The sequence below is a fragment of the Patagioenas fasciata genome, chromosome 19 (genome assembly GCF_037038585.1).
Source record: "Patagioenas fasciata isolate bPatFas1 chromosome 19, bPatFas1.hap1, whole genome shotgun sequence".
Taxonomy (NCBI): domain Eukaryota; kingdom Metazoa; phylum Chordata; class Aves; order Columbiformes; family Columbidae; genus Patagioenas; species Patagioenas fasciata.
In genome coordinates, this window is record NC_092538.1 from 2,223,620 (window position 1) to 2,242,925 (window position 19,306).

The following is a 19,306-nucleotide window of genomic DNA, read 5'->3' on the forward strand; positions in this document are numbered from 1 at the left end:
GAAAGTCCCATGGTGGTCTGGGGGCTCCCAACAACAGGCAGATCCTGCTTTGCCCAGAGAAGCCTCATCCCTGCGCCACCAGAGCTGGACCGGCAGCAGGACCTGGGCGAATCAGTGTGACTCAAGCTGGGACGTTTCCAGGCCTCAGCGTGGAGACTTCACACCAGCATCTGCTCAGAGACCTTTGCTGAGATTTGCTTTTTATAGCAGCCCCTGCATGGCATCGGTGTCCTGTGCGGGCTATAAATAGCTGTCCCCGTGCCCGGCAAGCGAGTGTGCGGGGCTGGGGCAGTGCTGGCCCTGCTGCTGCTGGCACTGCGGGTGGGGGACAATCACTGGCCCAGCTGAACCCCATCTCATGGGGGCTGGCCTGTGACAAACCCCAGGCGGGCACAGCAGGTGAGGGGCCTTGAGCTTGGTCCCCCCCTTAGCTTCCTCATGGCTTAATCATTAATATTAATCAATTAATAGTCTGGGTAGCTTGGGCACACTCCCAGAGCACAGTGACTTTCCTTCTGTGACTCAAAACCTGGAGGGTGTCCTGCCTCACAAGTGGGAATAATACCCACAGCTCAGTGAGTGCTGGGGGGGCACAAGGCTCACTTCCATGCTTAGCTAGGCCAGGACTGGGGGTGTCCTGAGCAGCAGCTCTGGCTCAGCCTCTGCAGCCATCGCCCGGGCTGGGCTGAGCACCCTCAGCAGCTGTGCCCGAGCCGGGGCTGTGCCTGAGCCGGGGCTGTGCCGGAGCCGGGGCTGTGCCGGAGCCGGGGCTGTGCCGGAGCCAGGGCTGTGCCTGCAGGGACGGGGCAGCGCTGACCTCGCTCAGCCCACAAAGGGGCGGCTGCTGCTGCCCCCACCCCGCTGGGGCTGCCGCAGGATGGGGAGGGGGCACAGGGATGAGCCTGTGGGGGGAGCCGGAGGAGAGCTGAGCCACCCCAGCACGGGACTGAGAGCAGCTGTGACAAGGGGACCGGAGATGTCCCCGGCACAGGCCTCTTCCAAGGGGCAGCTCTGCTTTGGCACCGGCTCCCTGGCACAGCTCCATGACCCCAGCCATGCCCAGCGCTGTGGAGCCGCCGGGGCCGATAGTGGGCGGTCAGTGCCGGCGGTCCCGGTGCTGCCCAACATTTGGGCCCGGCGGGGCCGGTTATCAGGGCGAGCACTGGAGAGGCAGCGAGTTTCCTGGCAGTGCCGGGGTGCTCAAGGGCAGGCTGTCCCCGCCGGGTGCCGGGACACGCACACAGGCCCTGGCAAAATCGCTGTGATGCGTCTGGGCCCGCGAGTCGAAGGTGCACTGAGCTGGCTCAGGGCTCAGCGCTGGGGGAGTCCGGCACCCCGGCTGTACCCCTGGCACAGCGACGCAGCCTGTGCCCCCAGGCAGCCCCCACCCCGCACCGTGCCCAGCTCCCTGGGCTGGACTTTGGAGCCTCCCGCGGCCGATGTTGACTCTCCTGCCCCAGGTCACGGCCCTTTTATCTGCCCAAACAAACCTCCCGCGGCAGCTGGGGGAGCCCATGAAGCTGCGACCCCCCAGAGCAGTGGGGCCAGGAGATGTCACCCCTCTGGCACCATCACACCAGCCTGGGTGCCCAACAGCCCCACCTGCCCCCCCCAGCACCCCAGCTCAGGCACGAGCCCCTGGCCACCCCTCCCATCCACACCGGGGGCTGTGGGGGCTCCTTCACACCTCAGCTGCTCAAGGCTTTTGTCAGGTCACCAACATCTCCCACTTTGCTGCATCAATCACAAAGCCCTGGTGCAGCGTGGTGGGGGTGCGAGGGGCCACCAAACCCAGCCCTCCCGCCACCTCCAGCTCGGAGCAGGGGGTCTCACTCCTGTTCTTTGGCTGCTGCTCCTGCCCGGGGTCTGAGCTGTGGAGGCTTCGCAGGGGAGGGGACCCAGGGCTGCTGGGGCCGGGGGGCTAATTTGGGTGCAGAAAGGAGGGTCCCCGGCTGGCTTATTACTCCCTGGGCAAGAGGAACAGGGGGCCCAGAGACCCTCGTTGAGGCCCAGCACTGTCCCAGCCCGCAGGCTGGCTAATTAACAGGCAATTAGGTGACGGATGAACCCGAGCATCACCAGGGCTGCCTATGTCCCTCTCACAGCCCCTGCCTGCCGCAGGTCCCACGCTGCCCACGCCCCTGTCCCCAGAGCTCACCTCTCCCCCCGGCACCAGGCAGCCCAGCCCCACGCACGCTCCGCAGATGAGCTGCTCCCCGCAGAGGTGGCTCTGGGCAGGGTGGGCAGCGGCCACTGCTGAGCCCCCCAGAGCCCCCCTGCCCGGGAGGACGGTGTCACCCGTCACCGCTGCCAGCCTGCGCTGGGGACAGCCCTGGTCACCCCCCCAGCCCCGCTGACACCAGCTGAGGCTTGAGTTTCCCTCCGGACAATGGGGAAGGCGAGAGCTGGGATCGTAATGAGAGCGGGGGATAAATAAAGCTGCCCAGAAGTTTCCATTACCAGCACCTCGGGCTTCTGCGTGGGACATCAAAGCTGAGCGCTCTCCGCCCCACGGGCCCGTGTCCCCGGCCCATCCCCGCGGCTCCCGGCCTGCGGAGCCCAGGGCGCTGGAGCTGAGCCCCTCGCCCGGCACTGAGGCCACAGCAGCCGACTGCACCGACACAAATCACCTACGGAGCGCGGAGTGGAAAAGATGATTCGTTAGCGTGACAGCGCAGGAAAAGCCTCCTCCGCCTCCTCCTCCTCCTCCTCCTCCTTGGCAGGAGGCAGCAGGCACCAGAACCGGCCTGAGGAAGCCACGACGGGAGCGGGGTTGGGGACCCCCTGGCACTGCACTCCTGCCGAGGCCGGCGGTTCCCCGGTTCAGCACTGACCCCTTCCACCGGCACAGGAGCCCCCAGCACCCACCACAGGGACCCCAGCCCTGACCTGCCGGGCTGGGGGCTGCCCAGGGCTGTCCTCGACACCCTCAAATTCCTCCACACAGCACCAGGCTCGGTTGAAATAACACATCCAGGGTTTATTGTTTTTTCCATTCCTCGCAGCTAATGATTAAAAAAAAAAAAATCTAAAATAAATTACAGAATTAAATAAACATGACTGGATTATTCCCCTCGCCCGTCCCCGATGCCCCCCCCAAAGAAAGCGTTAGAGAGTGACTGGATTTGGCAACAGCAACAACAACAAAACAACCTCTAGGAAAAAGCAGCTACTTGTCAGGGTTCAGCAGTGCCGGGGGGGTCCCACGGGCCTCGCCACCCCAAACCAGTGTGCGTCCCCCCTCCTGCCCTCGCCCCCAGCGTCCCCTCGCCCTTACCCGTGCGGCCGCCTTCCCCCGGCGCGCCATCCCCAGGGAGGGGACGGCCCCGCTCTAGACGTGCGTCGGGTTGTCCAGGTAAGGGTCCGTCTTGGTCATGTGCAGCATGACCGTGGGGGCTTTGTAGTGGCAGTGCACCCCCCCGCAGCTCACCCCGCTGCAGGGCTTGCCCCTCGTCCTCACGCCCAGCTTTCTGTTGCACAGGCTCTGCCAGGTCTGCAGCGTCTTGGAGCTCCACACCCACACCCCGCTGGTGATGCCCACCACCAGCGACATGAAAATCTTTAGCATAAAGACGGCCACGGTGGGCACCGAGGCCTCCAGGGAGCAGTTGGCGGCGCGGCGGCCGGGGAGGTGCAGGCAGCCGCGCTCCAGGGCCCTGAGGTTCCAGTAATCCACGTTCAGCCGCTCGTAGAAGTAGCAAACGATGACGCAGGTGGCCGGGACGGTGTAGAGGATAGAGAAGACCCCGATCTTCACCATCAGCTTCTCCAGCTTCTCCGTGTTGGTGCCACCCGTCTTCATGATCTTCCGGATGTGGAAAAGGGCGACGAAGCCCGTGAGGATGAAGGAGGTGCCGATGACCAGGTAGCAGGAGAGGGGGATGAGGACAAAGCCGGTCAGGGCGCTGACGTCCATGCTCCCCACGTAGCACAGCCCTGTCAGCTCGTCCCCCGCCACCTTCCGCATGGTGAGGATGATGATGGTCTTCATAGCCGGGATGCCCCAGGCAGCCATGTGGAAGTAGCTGCTATGGGCCTCGATGGCCTCGTGTCCCCACTTCTTCCCAGCAGCCAGGAACCAGGTGAGGGTGAGGACAACCCACCAGAGCGAGCTGGCCATGCCAAAGTAGTAGAGGATGAGGAAGACAATGGTGCAGCCCGTGCTCTCCAGCCCCTCCTGGATGATGTAGAGCTCGCCGTTCTCCCGGTCGCAGGCGATGTTCTCAGCCCCTGCCACCGAGCGGATGATGAAGGCTACGGAGTAAACATTGTAGCACATGGAGAGGAAGATGATGGGCCTCTCGGGGTACTGGAAGCGGTGGGGGTCAAGCAGGAAGGTGAGGACAGTGAAGGCGGTGGAGACGAAGCAGAGGGTGGACCAGACGGCCATCCAGATGAAGGCAAAGTCCTTGTCCTCCCGGGACCAGTAGACGTCCACCCCAGGGGAACATCTGGGTGCGCAGGAGAGGCTCTTCTCCACGTACTGGAACTTCTCGGGGTTGTCGCAGGCCCCCAGCCCGTTGGGTCCCCGGCCCTCGGCGGTGCCCGGGGGCCAGGGCCGGGGAGCCACGGGCAGCATGCCCTGGCCCTTGTGGGGCTCGGCGGCCGAGGCGTTCTCGGGGGCCTCCATGCAGAGGGCGTTGGGGTCGTTCTTGGTGGGCAGCTTGCCGCAGTCGAGCGACTCGGGCCAGCCGAAATTGAACTGCTCCATGATGGGGACGCACTTGTGGCGGGCCTGCTCGCACATGGGGCGGCAGGCGGGGATGCTGGCGCTCACCTGGTCGGTGCACATGGGCGCGTAGAGGGAGCAGAGGAAGAAGCGCAGGTGGACGTGGCAGCCGTACTCCACCAGCGGCGCGAACTCGTGCAGCTTCAGGGCGGCTTCGCGCTGGCTCTCGTGGCCCAGCAGGTTGGGCATGCGGGTCAGGTTGTACCCGATGCCCCGGCACATGGGGATGTCCACGGGCTGGCACCGCGCCGCCCGCCCCCGCGGCCCCTCCAGCCCCCCCAGCTCCAGCCCGCGCCCGGCCGCCGCCAGCTGCCACAGCACGGACAGGGCCAGCCGCAGCCTCAGCGCCGCCATCGCCGGCCCCGGCCCCGCGGCTACAGCGCCGCCATCGCCCGGCCCCGCCGCCCCCGCGCCCCCGGAACGGCCGCTCGCTGCTGCTGCTGCTGCTGCTGCGGCGGCGGCGCCGCGACGGGGCTGCTGCTGCTGCCGCCCCCGCCCGCGGCCCCGGCCCGCGCCGCCCCGCGCGCCATGCGGCGGCGGCCCCGCCGAGCGCCCCGCGCCGCCCGAGCCCCGAGCGCCCCGCGCAGCGCCCGCGCCGGGACCGGCCCGCCGAGCCCCGCCCGCGCCACGCCCCGGACACGCCCCCGGGGCCGGGCCGGACACGCCCCTCGGGGAGGGGCGGGGCGGCGGCGGGACCCGGAACCGGCACAGGGACCCGCGCCGGGACCCGCAGCCGAGCCCGCCCCCGCACAGCCCTGCCGGGAGTCCCGGTTCACCCCGGGTGAACACCCGGCACCGCGGCCTGAAGCAGCCACAGCTCCACCCGCCCCTCCGCACCCCGACACCCCCGCCCGCGGACACGCACGTGTGTCCCCGACCCGCACCTGGGCACAGGAACGCGCGGCCTCGCCGGTGCCCAAACCCAGCGGGGCCTGCCGGGGCCCGACCCGCTCCCGGGTCACGGGTGAGCAGCTGCGCACACCCGGGCGACGGTGCCCGTGGGGTTCGGGGCTGCGCTGGGACAGTGGGGACCGTTGGGGGTGGCCCAGCCCCAGTGCCCACAGCGTGGGCTGGGAAAGCTGTGTCCCCACCTGGCACCCCTGTCCCCGGCTGTCACACAGGGCAGGGAAGGGTGTCCCACTCCCACAAGCAGGGGACAGCAGCGCCACCCAGTACTGGTGATGTGTGAGGCCAAGGCAACTCCCAGCTGGCGACACAAGTCAGCGTAGCTGAGCTGGGGCTGCCAGCCCCCAAAATCCATTGTCACCCGTGCCGGGGGCAAGGAGAGGCTGGAGGAGCTGATGGTGCTCAGGCCAGCATTAAAAACTCACTGTGGGTGGCAGAACAACTGGGGACAGGCTTTGCTGCCAGTGCCACCATCACAGAATGCCACCAGCTGCCCTCCATGCCCAGGAGCTGCCAGTCCCCTGTTTGACCCTGGACTGCTGGGACAGGGCTCTCTGTGCCATCCCCAGCACCCATTTGGATGGAGGGTGGCTCAGCCACCTCAGGGACAATTCGGGCAGGTCCCCAGGATGTCCTGCCGGGACACCTGGCACCCGGCGCCCGTCTGCGCTGGCGGCGGACACGGGCACAGGCTGGCGCCGGGGTCCGGGCACCGCGCCGTTCCCAGGCATTCCCACAGCCCTGCGAGTTCTTTGGTGACAACATAACAACCTGTCAACGCGGCTCCTAATCGCCAGCCGCGTCCTGACACCCTGGCCATACATTATTTAAACGTCCCCGATCCAGCTCTATAAGGAAATTCCATGGGAGCCACTTATCGGTTATTGTAACAGTGCGGGAGATAAGCCCTAGCACTGGAATTTCCCTTCAGCACAGGGCAACTGCTCACCCAGCCCCAGGGCCCTGGGAAAAGGGAGATTTGGGGGAATTTGGGGTGCTGGACAGAGCTTGGTCCCCTTGGCCCCCAGCTGCTGGGGGTCTCAGAAAGCACCGTCCCATGTGGCCGGAGCAGCATGTGGCTTCAAGTGGCTTCACACCTTCCTCAGGTGCTCTAAGAAATGGGGGGTTGGGGTATTTTGTGTCGTGGGGCAGGTTTGGGTGCAAACTGTCACCCATGGATGAGCTGGCATGGAGGCGGCACTGAGGGGTGCGGGGGCCTGTCCCTGGGGTCCCTCACCCCATCCATCCCCCACCCCAGGATGTGTGTGCTGTGCGGGGTAAGGGACACAAGGGTGGCGCTGTTACCACTCCAGAGTACCCTAAAGCCCAGCTCCTGTCACCAGGGCTTCACTTTAGGGAGCTGTTTGCTAAGGAAAATTCAGAAACCCCACCTGGAGGCACCTGAAGGACTCAGTGCCCAGCTCCAGGCAGGGGCAAGATGGGACCCCCGGTGCCAGCCCCATGTCCCAGCTCACCCCCATGGGTGCTCTCATACCTCCCAACCCCGCAGCTTGGGCTGTGAAGGGTTAATGGGGGGTGGGGAGCAAACACACAAATAAATGTCTTTTAATTTAATTTTGCTTTAATATGTAAAACTGTTGCTCTTGGCAGGAGGCACCGCAGCCCAGCCAAGAGCAACACGTGGATTTTGAGAGTCAAGGGGCTCCTTTTTTAAGGGAGAGGAGCAGCTGCCCCCACCTCCGCCATGCACCCTGGGGTGCTCCCCCCTGCCCGACACCCTCCTTGGGTGTCCCACGGGATGCCCAAGCTCTGCCCAAGCCCCAGGGACCCACAGAGGGGACAGCAAAGGGCACATGGGGCACTTCCTGGAGCTTCATCCCACCCGCAATGGCGGCAGCTTGGTGCCGGCTGTGTGCAGGGGTACCAGGGGGTGCCCCCAGCACGCCACCTTTGGCCATATCCTGCCCTTTCTTGGCAGCTCTGCCTGTGGGCAGTGACCTGCGCACCATGCCCGCAGCCCTGGGGACGCCGGGAGGGGACAGCACAGCGCCTGCTGCCAGGACGGGGGACATTGCTGCTCACAGAAGCCGAGATCTCCAGCAGGTCTGGAAGCTTCGCAGTGAAAACACGAACACCAGGTAGAGCAACCCAGCAGATTTACAGCCTTGGAAGTGGCACCGGGCTGGGAATCCAATGTCAATAGCTGGAAGAAACGGCTCACAGAGGCTGCACAGAAAGGCTGCCCGGGCCGCGGCCAGCCCGGCCAAGCGGGGCCGTATCGCAGGAGCCTGTGGTTCCTGGCAGCAGCTTTGCCCCATTTCCTTTCTTCCCGTCAACAGCACTTGCAAACCTGCGGAAGAGCCTCAGTGAGGGGAGGGGGAAGCAGAGCAGGGAGGGCCATGGCGTAAAGAGAAGCTGCAGTGATGCCTCTGTTGCTGTCCCGTGGATGGGCTCTCCCCAGGTATCAGGATCTGGGGGATCCCCCAGCACTGTCAATGGGGACAAGCCCCAGTGGCAGTCGTGGAGGGGGCAATGGAACTGGGGACAGGGTAATGGAGCAGGTGGGGTTGATGGACGTGTCAGGGCGATAGGTTGGGGGTGGTGATGGAGCTGGGGAGGGGACCGTGGGCTCTGTCCCGCTGAGCCTTGGCCATGCCAGAGGTGACAGCCCATGTCCCAGCCGTGCTGCCCCTGTCCCTACCCCTCTGGGCAGGCTCTGTCCTGCCAAGCCCACAGACCCTCGGGCGTCCCGGCTCCCCCAACACCACTGGCTGTGCCCAGGGATGAGCCTGGGCCCTGCAGCACCCCGGTCTGTCCCGGAGCGAGGGCCATGGCCCAGCCCCGCAGGGATCCGGGGTGATAATTTTCCCTTCCTGAAGAATTTCACAGGCACAGCCGGTGCGAAAGGCCGCTGGGTTTGATTTCAAAGGGATGCCGGGGCCGGATGGGCTGGCAAGGAGGTGGAGGGGTCTGTCCTGGGAACACTGCAGGGCCACAGGCTGGCACCAGGGGTGGCTGTCCCTGCCCTGGCCACCATCTCCCTGGGGACACCTCCCACGCATCAGCAGGAGGGATCCTGAAGCCCAAAGGCTTCGTGCCCCGCCACAGTCCCGCGCAATGCAGACGCACACACACGTGCACCAGACCGAGCACACCACAGGACAAGGGATGCTCCGTGTGACCTGGCAGGTGGCAGCAGGGTGGGAAGAGGAGGATTTTGGGGGTACAGACCCCCAAATCCAGGCAGAAGAACCTGACACTGGCAGGAGGACATGGGGGAACATACAGCATGGATCCTGCCCAACCCCAGCTGCCACCAGCGGAAGGGAAAAGCCATTTCTTCCCTGACTCCAGCATTAATTATAGAGCTGAGAACCCCAGCGGAGGGAATTGTCAGCACTGCTCATCCAAGCTGTAGCTATCCTGGTGGCTTCACAGGGCTCTGCGGCGTGTCACCAGGCTGGCAACCCCTGTCCCAGCATGGCACCAAGGGCACAGCAGCGCCGGTGGCATCGGGCAAGGCAGGGAGTGATGGGCACAGCGAGCTGAGCCCGCACGGCCCCACGTCCTGGGGGGGTCCCAGTGGCCCCAGCCAGATGCTGACACCCTGCCCCTTGCACTGGGACAGCCCGGCCCTGGCATGTGTCCCCTGAAGGACAGGACTGTCCCCTCCTTCTCTCAATCCGCTGCCACCCGCGCTCCCTGTGTCCCGGCTGACGCAGCACGGGCTGGGACAGTCCCCGGCCAGGCCAAAGCTTCTCAGTGTCCCCGAGGGCCATGACCCCCCCTCCCTGTCCTACCGCTGCCTGTGTTTGCCATCTCTGACTGAACGGGCAGCGGTGCAGCTGCGGGCAGGGGGGCGAGATGTGAGGCACTGTGCTCAGCTGCCCCCCTGCCATCCCCTTGTTGCCCCCACGGCCACCCCAGCCTGATGGCAGCAGTTGGGTGACACTGTGTCCTGAGCGCCCAGGGTCACCTCCTGGCCTCGGGACACCTGCGTGTGTTTGCGGTTACAACCCTGGAACATGTTGGGGACACCGGGTCCAAGGCTCAGGGACATGAGGACGGTGAGAACTCAGGGATCCTCGCTGCGGCCTGGTCACCCTGTCACCTGGCAGCTGGGGACCCTGTGGCCACCACAAATTGTGGGTGGCGTGGACGGGCAGTCCTGCTGCTGGCCAGCCCGTGTCCCTGACCACGGCCACAGGGTCCCCAGGCGCTGACAACCCTGTCAATGCAGTGTGGCCATAAAGCAGGTAGGGGACACATGGCATAGGGCATGTCCCCAGCCTCCCAAGAGCCCTGGGAGCCCAAGGGACCATCACAGGGATGGGAACCACGTGCAGCCGGGGGGGCTCTGGGGGACGGGGCGGAGGGCAGCGGGGTGTCCCAGCTGGGAGCATGGGGGGAGCTGGCGAGCAAGGGGACAAGAGGGGACACTGGGCAGGCCCCCCTCCACCTCCCCAGTGTTTTAGCCAGGGAGTGCAGCTGGCAGCACAACCAGCTGCCTGCAGCCTCTGGGGGGGCTGGGACACGTCCCTGGTCATGGGAACCCCCCAGCATCAAAGGGGAAGGCGGACTGAGCCCTGTTCTGCCCCAGCTGCCTCGCTCACCTCTACAGACCCCTCTGGGGGGCAGACAGGACCCAGCTGAACCTTGACAGCTGGCGTTCACTCTGAACCCTACTGATGGCAACATCCAGTGTTTGTGGCAGCTGCCTGAGGGAAGCAGGTGAAGGGCTGGAGCTCCCTCCCAGCTGGCTCAGCCCTGGGAAGAACAGATCACAGAGCTGCCAGACCAGCCGTGGGGCGACTGTCTGTGCCCCAGCTGACCCTCAGTGCCCACCCCCCCATTTCCTGGCAGCCCGAGGATGGGCAGAAGAGGTGCCTTGTGCCAGGAGCAGGCTCTGTGGTGCTCCCAGATGCCATCCCAAGCCAGCACAGAAGCGCTTTTCATCTTCAGCTCCACTTTCCCCCTCAAAAATGAAGCTTCTTCCCCAGGACACCACACCCTGCGGTGCAGCTGAGCCTCCCGCTGCCGCAGGTGGGTGTTGGTGCTGGGTCCCGGTGCCGGCACAGACACACGGCCCTTTCTTCGCCCCTCGGCCCCGTACAGCTCGCTCGGCGCTGGCAGACAGGTCTGCGCCGCACAATGTGCCTCCTTGTTCGCCCCGGCCCAGCGCCGGCTTGCGGGGAATGGCAGGGAATCGCCTCCGTTTCCTGCTGGAGTTTTATTACATTCACCGTATAAATAAACAAATATGATCCAGAGGAGAAGGGGAGAACCATGGGGCAGCCTGGAGCCAAGCAGGACGTGTGGGGTGGGGATGAGCCCCACGGCATCGGGGCTGGGAGCACCCCAGGATGGGGTTGGGGGTCCCAGTGTGCCCATGGTGGCTGTGCCCCCGGGATGGCTGTGCCCCACAGGATGTCCGTGCTCCCCAGCTGCATGCTGAGTCCCTCACGTCTCTGCAAGGAGCAGCCGAAATCCCAGCAAACACAACCCAGGAGGCGGCTCTGCAGCCATGGACACGGGCACCGCGACCCGCACCCCCGGCCTCTCCTGCTCTGCAGCCTCTGAACGGTGTGAGGGGCCCGGCACAGCCGCACCGGGGGCTCTCGGGCTGGACCGCAGTGGGACGTGGCCAAAGCAGCCCCGGGGAGGCAGGAGCAGCCCCACAGGGCCCAGCTGTGCTGCCCCGAGAGCGGAGCTGGCTGAGGGGACTGGGACTGGGACTACCTGGAGAGGGGTTTAATGTTCTACTGAATGGGGTGAGCTGCCCGTTTGGTTGCTCAGTCTGGAGTGAGTTGAGAGAAAGGAACGGAGCTGGTGAGGGGCTGGAGCACAAGTGTGATGGAGCGGCTGAGGGACCTGGGGGGGTTCAGCTGGAGAACAGGAGCTGAGGGGAGACCTTCTGATCTCTGAACTGCCTGAAAGGAGCTTGGAGCCAGGGGGGTCGGGCTCTGCTCCCCAGGAACAAGCGCCAGGAGCAGAGGAAACGGCCTCAAGTTGCGCCAGGGGAGGCTGAGGTTGGATGTGGGGAACAATTTCTTCCCCAAAGGGCTGTGGGGCATTGGAACAGGCTGCCCAGGGCAGTGCTGGAGTCACCATCCCTGGAGGGTTGGACAGACGGACATGAGGTTCTCAGGGACATGGGGCAGTGCCAGGGGTGGGTTATGGGTGGACTCCATGATCTTGAGGAACTTTTCCAATCAAAATGATTCTGTGATTCTACGATTCACATCCAAATGGGTGTCTGCTGGTCAGTCACTCTGCTCCTGGTTGCTCTCACGCTCCCATCACCTGCCCAGCACACGTCCACAGCCCCGCAGCCCCCAAACCCTTCACGGGGAAATCCGGACCCGATCCCAGGGGGACACCTGAGGCAGATGGGGTTCAGCACAGGGAATCCAAACCAGTGAAGAATTAAATTCAAGACGGCCCAAATGTGTCCTAGACAAGTGAGGTGACCTCCCTAGCATCCCCTGCAGTGCCACTTGGACCAGCCAAGGGCCGTCCCGTCCCACGGGCCCTGGGCAGCCTGTCCCTTGGGGCAGCCCCGGGCGCGTGTCCCACTGGGAAGGACTTTGCTACTGGGGTGGCACCGGCCTGTCCTACTTGTAGCTTAAAAACACCCTCATATGCGAAGATTTATGAAAATACTCAAGAATGTGACGTTTCACCAAAAACTCCTGCACCATGGCGGGTTAGCTGGCTGCCTCCTTTCCTTTTCCAAAAAATATTTTCATAAGATGGGGCAGAGCTGCTTCAGTTCCATCATCGTCATCACGGCATCGAGAGCTCAAGACGGCAACTTGGAATGGAAACCCTCAGGTATGTTAAACAAAAATACTATTTACCGTTCACTTACTAATCCTGCCCTCCTCTGGGGGAAAAAAACACAAAGCTCCCATATTTATTCAGCAGAACTCAGCACTTTTGGCTTTTGCCAATGGTACCTAAATATAGTTCGTGAGAAACAAGTAATCTTTCAGGGATTTTTGCTCCCTTGTCTCCCCAGCCACCTTTCTTTGAAGGTCAGGGGCTGCAGGGAAGGCTCTTAGCCCATTGGCAGCCCCTGCTATCTGGGTATGAATCCTGCACCAAGAAAAGGTGCTTTTTGGATGTGTCACCAGCCACCCCGCGTCCTCCCGCACAGTGACTCTGCCCTGTCCCCGTCCCCAGAGCCAGCCGGGCCCTCTCCTGCCCCTGCGAATGGCACCAACCCCCGGGCACACGCCGGGTCACGGGAGGAGATGGAGCAAGGCGAAGGGTTGTCGGGAAGGTCAACATCTGGAAATGACACCTGGTCCCAGGGCGGTGCTGGACCATGGGTCCCAGCCCCTGGTGCTGGTGGAGCTCCCCAGGTGGCATGAAGTGGTCACTTTTCAGGCTGGACATGAGGAAGGAATTGTTGCCCTGAGGGTGGTGAGAGCCTGGCCCAGGTTGGGCAGAGAGGTGGTGGATGAACCATCCCTGGAGACATCCCAGGCCAGGCTGGACGGGGCTCTGAGCAACCTGAGCTGGTGAAGATGTCCCTGCTCATGGCAGGGGGGGCTCTGGGGAGCTGGGAAGGGCCCTTCAACCCAAACTGTTCTGTGATTCTGTGACGCAGCAAAGGCAGAAGAGCTGCTGCCCAGGGGGACCACAGCTCTGCAGGAGGGAGATGGCCCTGGGGACAGGAAAGGAGAGAAGATGAGAGAATTAACGGACAGAAGACAGGGCAATCCCTGCCACTGCTGAAAGACCTTGCCGAGAAGAGTTGATGGAGGCATTTGCAGAGGGTGAAAACTGAGCTGAGCCTCTTCCCCTGACCTTCAACCTGTGTGTTCCTGTCTTCTACCTTGTTCTGGGGTACCGGGGAGTTATCTGGTTCCCCTTCTCCTCGTCTAATCCTTTGTCCAATGGGGACATGAACCGAGGGCATGGTGCTGGTGGTGGCGGGCAGGTTAATAATGTTCCCAGAGCTGACGATGGCAGGCAGAGCCAGCAGGTCCCACAGACACTCCATACTTCCAGAAACCATGACCGGAAAACAACGGTGCCTGGCCCGAGTGACTGTCGCATCCCCTCACAGCGCCGCCGGTGCCCGCAGGCCATGCCGGCAACGCTGAGCGCTGAGGATTTGGCCAGGACACAGTCAGCTCGCAGCTCCTGGCAGAGCCGGGTTCGCCGCAAACCCCCCAGAGCAGCGCTCGGGGTGGCTGCGTGGTGAGATGGGCGGCCTGGGCTGGCAAAACGGCTCCTGCCCAGCTTCTCCCCTCTGAGATGCTCCTTCCCTCCCCAGGAGTCCGCAGCTCCCCGAGTCCCCGCAGTGACAGACTGAGCCCAGCCCTGTGCCCTCTGGCCTGACAGGTCCCACAGGACCCCCCAAGCATCCCCGGCCCACGTGAGCCCCACAGGGCTGCCAGCCCATCCCATGGGATTCGGGAAGGCAAGGCAGCAGCCTGCCCGTGGCAGGACCAAAACGCCGTTGTCGAGCCACCCCAGGAAGGGATGTTCCCCAAAGCCACACGGGGGTTTGGCATGGAGCACGTCGGTCCCCCCACTGCCGTCCAGCGGGGCACGGACTCGGTCAGGCAGGCGTGGAACGTCCCAAACACCCTGGCACAGCAAACCCTTCAAACCCTTCCCCGCCGGCCGCGCTGCTCCCCCCGCCCGCCCTCCCCTCCTGGCTGTTGCATTTTCCACCCTCACTGCAAACTCGCCAGCACAGGAAAATGTGAGGCCATGGAAAACCGAGCTGCTCCCCGGCAGCTGTGCCACCTTCTTCCTCCTCAGCCCCTTCATCTCACAGACCACAGGTCACCCCGCTCTGTCCCACCCCAGACGTGCTGCCCATCCCCCCCGTGCCACAGCTCACCAGCCCCCAGCAGGACTCCAAGACCCCGAGCTGCGCAGAGACAGATTTGGGGCTCACTGAGGCTTTCATGGAGCAGCCAGAGCTCCGAGGGTGAGGGAGTATCACAGAAGAATAGAGTGTCCTGAGCTGGAAGGACGCACCAGGATCATGGAGTCCAACTCCTGTCCCTGCATAGGACACCCCACAGGTCACCCCCTGTGTCTGAGGACGGTGTCCAGTCTCTTCTTGAACACTGTCGGGTTGGGCCGTGACACCTCCCTGGGAGCCTGTTCAGTGTCCAGCACCTCTGGGTGAAGAACCTTTTCCTCATGTCCCACTGACCCTCCCTGGCACATCTTCTGCCGTTCCCTGGGCTCTGTCACTGTAGGAGCACCCAGGACCGAAGTCTCGGTGCTGCTGGAGCCTCTGCAGTTTCCCATCCACCCTCCCCAGGCTGCTCCGGGCCTGGCTCCTCTGCAGGTACATCAGCTCCACCACGGTGACCTCCAGGGCGGGATTGTCCCCGCTAGCAGGCGGCATCCCCGGCACACACGAGCCAGGGAGGTGCCGGCATCTCACCCCACAGCCCTTCTGCGGGAGCAGAGCTGGGAATCGCCCTTTCCCCAGCACACCGGGCAGCAGGTCCAGCACTTCTCATTCACTGGCCAGGGCAGGAGCCCTCCCTCAGCTTCCAGTCCCATTTTAGAGTCAATTCAGAGCCTCCTTTTGCCCACATCCCTCTACAACCTTCTCTACTCCCTTCTCCAGACCCCCCACCAGTCTGCCCAGCACGGCTCCCATCTGACCTTCTGCAGAAGGATGTTCTTCCAGGGGGAGAGGCAGGGTGGGCGTGAGGTGTGCGTGGGGACAAGGGGTAAAACAGCTCTACTCTGATTCACCTTTTCCCAAGAGCTGGAAAACAAAAGCCCAGGAACATGAGAGAGCTCCCGCTTCCCTGACAGGGCTGAAGATGCCTTGGCAGCCCCTGCCCGCGGTAGAGAACAGCGGTTCAGGGGGCCGGGCTGGGGGGCTGCCCCACAGACCATGGCACAGGTCGATAACCAGGGTGTGAGCTCCCCGAAAGGGATGCTACACAACACGCTCTGTCCCACTGCTGTCCTCCCCAGCTAAGGGACTCGTTCTCAACATCTGGCTGACTCAAAGCAGCATCTGGTGTGGCTTGAATTCCCACATGGCAGAGCCGAAACCGGCACTCGGGAGGAGGAAGGTGCCGAGGGGCCGGCGCGGCATCAGCCGAGTCCAGTTCCAGCAGCCTTGCCGTGGCCTCTCTGATCCGAGCAGGCCACAGAGCAGGGACCTGCTGGCATCTGCGGGGGGCACGGTCACCACACCAGAGAGGGACAAGCGGGGCCGGTTCAGGGCTGGGGATGCTGAGTCTTGCACAATCCCAACTCCCCTGCAAGAGCATCTTTAACTCAGAGCCGCATCACCCACAGGGAGGGCCCTTGGCCGCGGTCCCCACTGCGGATGGGGACACTTGTGTCAGCCGTCAGGCAGCGCTCAGCCCCAGGAGCCACAGCGAACAGACATAGGTTCGCTGAAACAACTGCTAATTGTTCCTAATTAGGGCCAGGTCTTGAATACTCATCAGTGCCCGGTACCAGCTCTAATGCCTTTCGCAGGAGCGGTGGCAGCGGAGCAGGGGAAGGCGCCCCCCCCGCTGGCGCCCGCCCTGCCGAGGGGCTTCGCGTTCGTGCTGCTTTCAGGAAACAGCAAAACACGCTCCGGGCTCCTCCGGGCTTGCACAGCAGCTCCTGGAGGGATGGAGACGGGACTGAGGGATCCCAGCACCGCTTTCCCCACAAAATGGGGTCCTTGCCGGAAGGCAGGGCCTGGGACAAGCACTGGGACACGATGGCAGCAGAGACATCGACATTAACACTGCTTCTCCTTGGAGCAAATCCTTATTCTGAGCTCTCCAATACTTTAGGGTTCACCTTAAAGCATCAATTCCAGTTCACTCATGACCATGGACCCTGCAGACAATGCCCAGGCCCTCGCTCAGCTGAGGACATTGTCACACTGTCACCTCCACCTGCGCAAAGGTTTGGGACGGGTGTCCCAGCCCAGCTGCGGGCACTGGAGGAGGAGGGGACAGCGGGGACTCGATGGCCAGACCCAGGTGCCAGCTCGTCCCACTGCCCCAGGGCTTGGAGGGGCTGGGGGCAAACGGCTGCCCCCGGGAAAAGCCCCCAGAAGGATGGTGGCCAGGTCTGAAACAGTTGCCCCATGGCTGCTGGTGGCCAGGCGGCCACCACAGTCACTCTTCCCTCCTACCCCGTCACCAAGTGCCAGCACAGGGGTCCCTTCTACCCCCGCCTCACCAGTGTCCCCCGCTGTGACCCCCAAAGCCAGCAGCTCCGGCAAGGGGGCGGTGGGGAGGGCACAAGCTCAAGGGCAGCTCCAGCCTGACCGGCCATGGGATGTCCCAGCTGCGGACACCAGGGGCTGCACGGCCACTGCTGCCCCACACCCTTACATAGCTCGGGAGCTGCAGCTACACAAAAACCACCTAAATGTGTCAAACTGCCAAAAAAAGAGCCTGTGGGGCTGTGGGTGCCCTTGGAGGAGCTCAGGCGAGAGGAAGCAGAGCCAATGCCAGTCTGGGTGCTCTGTGCGTGACACCAGCCCCAGGGTTCTTCCCAAAGCTGGAGACAAAACCTTCTGAATTTTGCAAAGCCGAGAAGCACAGCAAGGTGACAACATGAGGGCTCAGCTGCACCCGATGGCCCCAAACCCACCCAACAGAGAACAAGCTCCCAAAACCTCGCAGATGCCGGACACACCTTTGCCACCGAGCGCCAGCACGAGCGGAGCGGCTGGTGCAGTGCCCGCAGGGTCCCTGTGCTCAGACCCGACTCTGCCAGACGTGTTTGCACCAGGAACCCCAGCCTGGGGTGTCCCAGAGGAGCCCCTGCTCTGCTGGGGGGTGGGGGGACCCCTTAGTGGCCACACTGCAGGGGGGAGGTGAGCGTACCCCAAACGGCACCCCGTGTGTCCCCCACAGCCGGGGGCGCTGCCGCAGCCAGCGCCGGCACGCCGGGGAAGAAAGGAATTTCTGTGTAAATCCCATTTACTGTCGGGTTTCTCACTTCCCCTCCGGCAGACAACCCCGGCCCTCAGCGCTGCGCTGCATGAAGGGGCTGTTTAATGTATTTTTGGAAGAAGGGGAAGAAAAAAAAGAAACACTCTCTGAAAAGAGCCTCTTTCAGCTAATAATGAAGTGAGTATTATATTAAGAGTGAAAACATATTCAGGGTAACTTACAGAGGGAGACAGAAAACCTTTTCATAACACCCTGGCCACAAACACAACTGCCAATTAAACTGGCTTCATTTGCTGGCCGGTGCCAACACAAACGAGGGGCCGGGGAGCGGAACACGCCGGAGCTGCGCGGTCGGTGCCCGGTTGGGCTTGGCCGGGGCTGGCAGCACCGAGAGGTTTCCACTCCGCTGACTTTCAGAGCCAGACGCTGAAATATAAAGGTGCGAGTCCCCTGTCCCCATCCCGGGCTGTCCCGGCACAGGGTGTCTGGCGGAGGGGGGCTCCAGTACCGCCAGGGTCCTCAGTCTATGCCCGCGGTGACCGGGGCTGCACCAGGGCGCTGCCGCCAGCAGTGGGGATGGGGCAGGTGGCTGTTCCTGGCCACAGCGGAGGGTGCTGAGCTGTGGGGACCCACACATGATGCAAAGGTTTTGAGGGACAGCAGCTGCATCCCCCACCCCAACACCCCGTGCCGGGGAGAGGAGACTCGTGACCAGGGCTGAGCTCGGCCCAAACCTGGAGCACTTCCCAGCACCTCTGTCCCTGCTGACGGGCTCCCAGGTGCCCGGGATGTCCCCGCGTGTGCAGGTCTGCAGTCCCACGCATCCTGGTTCCCGGCCACCCCCTCAGCCCACGTGCCTGAGCACCCAACGTGATGGGGGTGTCCCCACCCACACCCTCCCAGGCTCTGCATCTGCTGCCACCCGAGGGGACAGCGCTGAGCGGGTGGCGCTGCCCTCGCCCATGGGTGACACATGGTGCGTGGTTCACACTGCACCAACGCTTCATCTTCGCATCACAGACCAAGGAACTGAATCAATGGGCCAAGGGCTCCCGACATTTGGGTTAAACACCCACGCTGGTGCAACAGCCTCTGAGATCAGATAATATTTTAGTGGAGCAAACGCTCAGCAAAGCGCAGGAGCTGCAGGTCGACATGTGGTAAACACCAACGGGAAACACAAGAGCGCTTGTGAGCTGGAACCAGCTTTTGGAGCAGTTTCTCCAGGGATTGTGCTGAGGATGTTTGTCAAACCATTTAATGGGCTGGGGACAGAGGGAAGAGTCATTTTGGCCAAAAATAAAAGTTCCAGTAGTGAACTTCTCAAAGGCCCAGGTTTTCTGGTTAACAAGGAGAAAGTGCCACTCTCTGTAGAGATTTTGTCTGTTTTGCTCAAGGACTTCTATTTCTGTTTTAATGCCAAGTCCAGATCCAAACACATCTTTGATTTCACCCAGAGGCTGCGAGTTTGTATTTCTTCCTTAAAAAAAAAGCGCATAAGTCATTTTTGGCTGTTATTTACTAAAGTAAAAATGGGAAAAAATAGACTTCAGCAAGCTCTAGTTAACCATGGGAAGTCTCTCATACAGCAGGAAAGTGGCCACCAACCTGGAGCCAGCGTCAAGGTCAGGCACGAGTCACAGAGCTGGCTGGGTGGCGGCTCAGGGCCGGCAGTGGCCGTCCCCGCAGAGCTCGCTGCCCGCAGCTGATGGGCAAATCTCCAGAGGCTCCAGCAGCTCCTCACCGGGCCCGGGGGCCAACCCACTCTGAAATATTTCTGTGTTTCAGATTTAGCAGGCGC

At 63.1% G+C, this 19,306-nt stretch overlaps 1 protein-coding gene across 1 annotated transcript; it reads right to left on the reverse strand.

Annotated features, from left to right (window-relative positions):
* Positions 1-2,959: 2,959 nt before the first annotated feature.
* FZD9 (frizzled class receptor 9) lies at positions 2,960-5,109 on the reverse strand. The gene has a single exon (XM_065853232.2). The coding sequence runs from the start codon at positions 5,081-5,083 to the stop codon at positions 3,332-3,334; it is 1,752 nt and encodes a 583-aa protein (XP_065709304.1). The 5' UTR covers positions 5,084-5,109; the 3' UTR covers positions 2,960-3,331.
* Between the last annotated feature and the right edge of the window lie 14,197 nt (positions 5,110-19,306).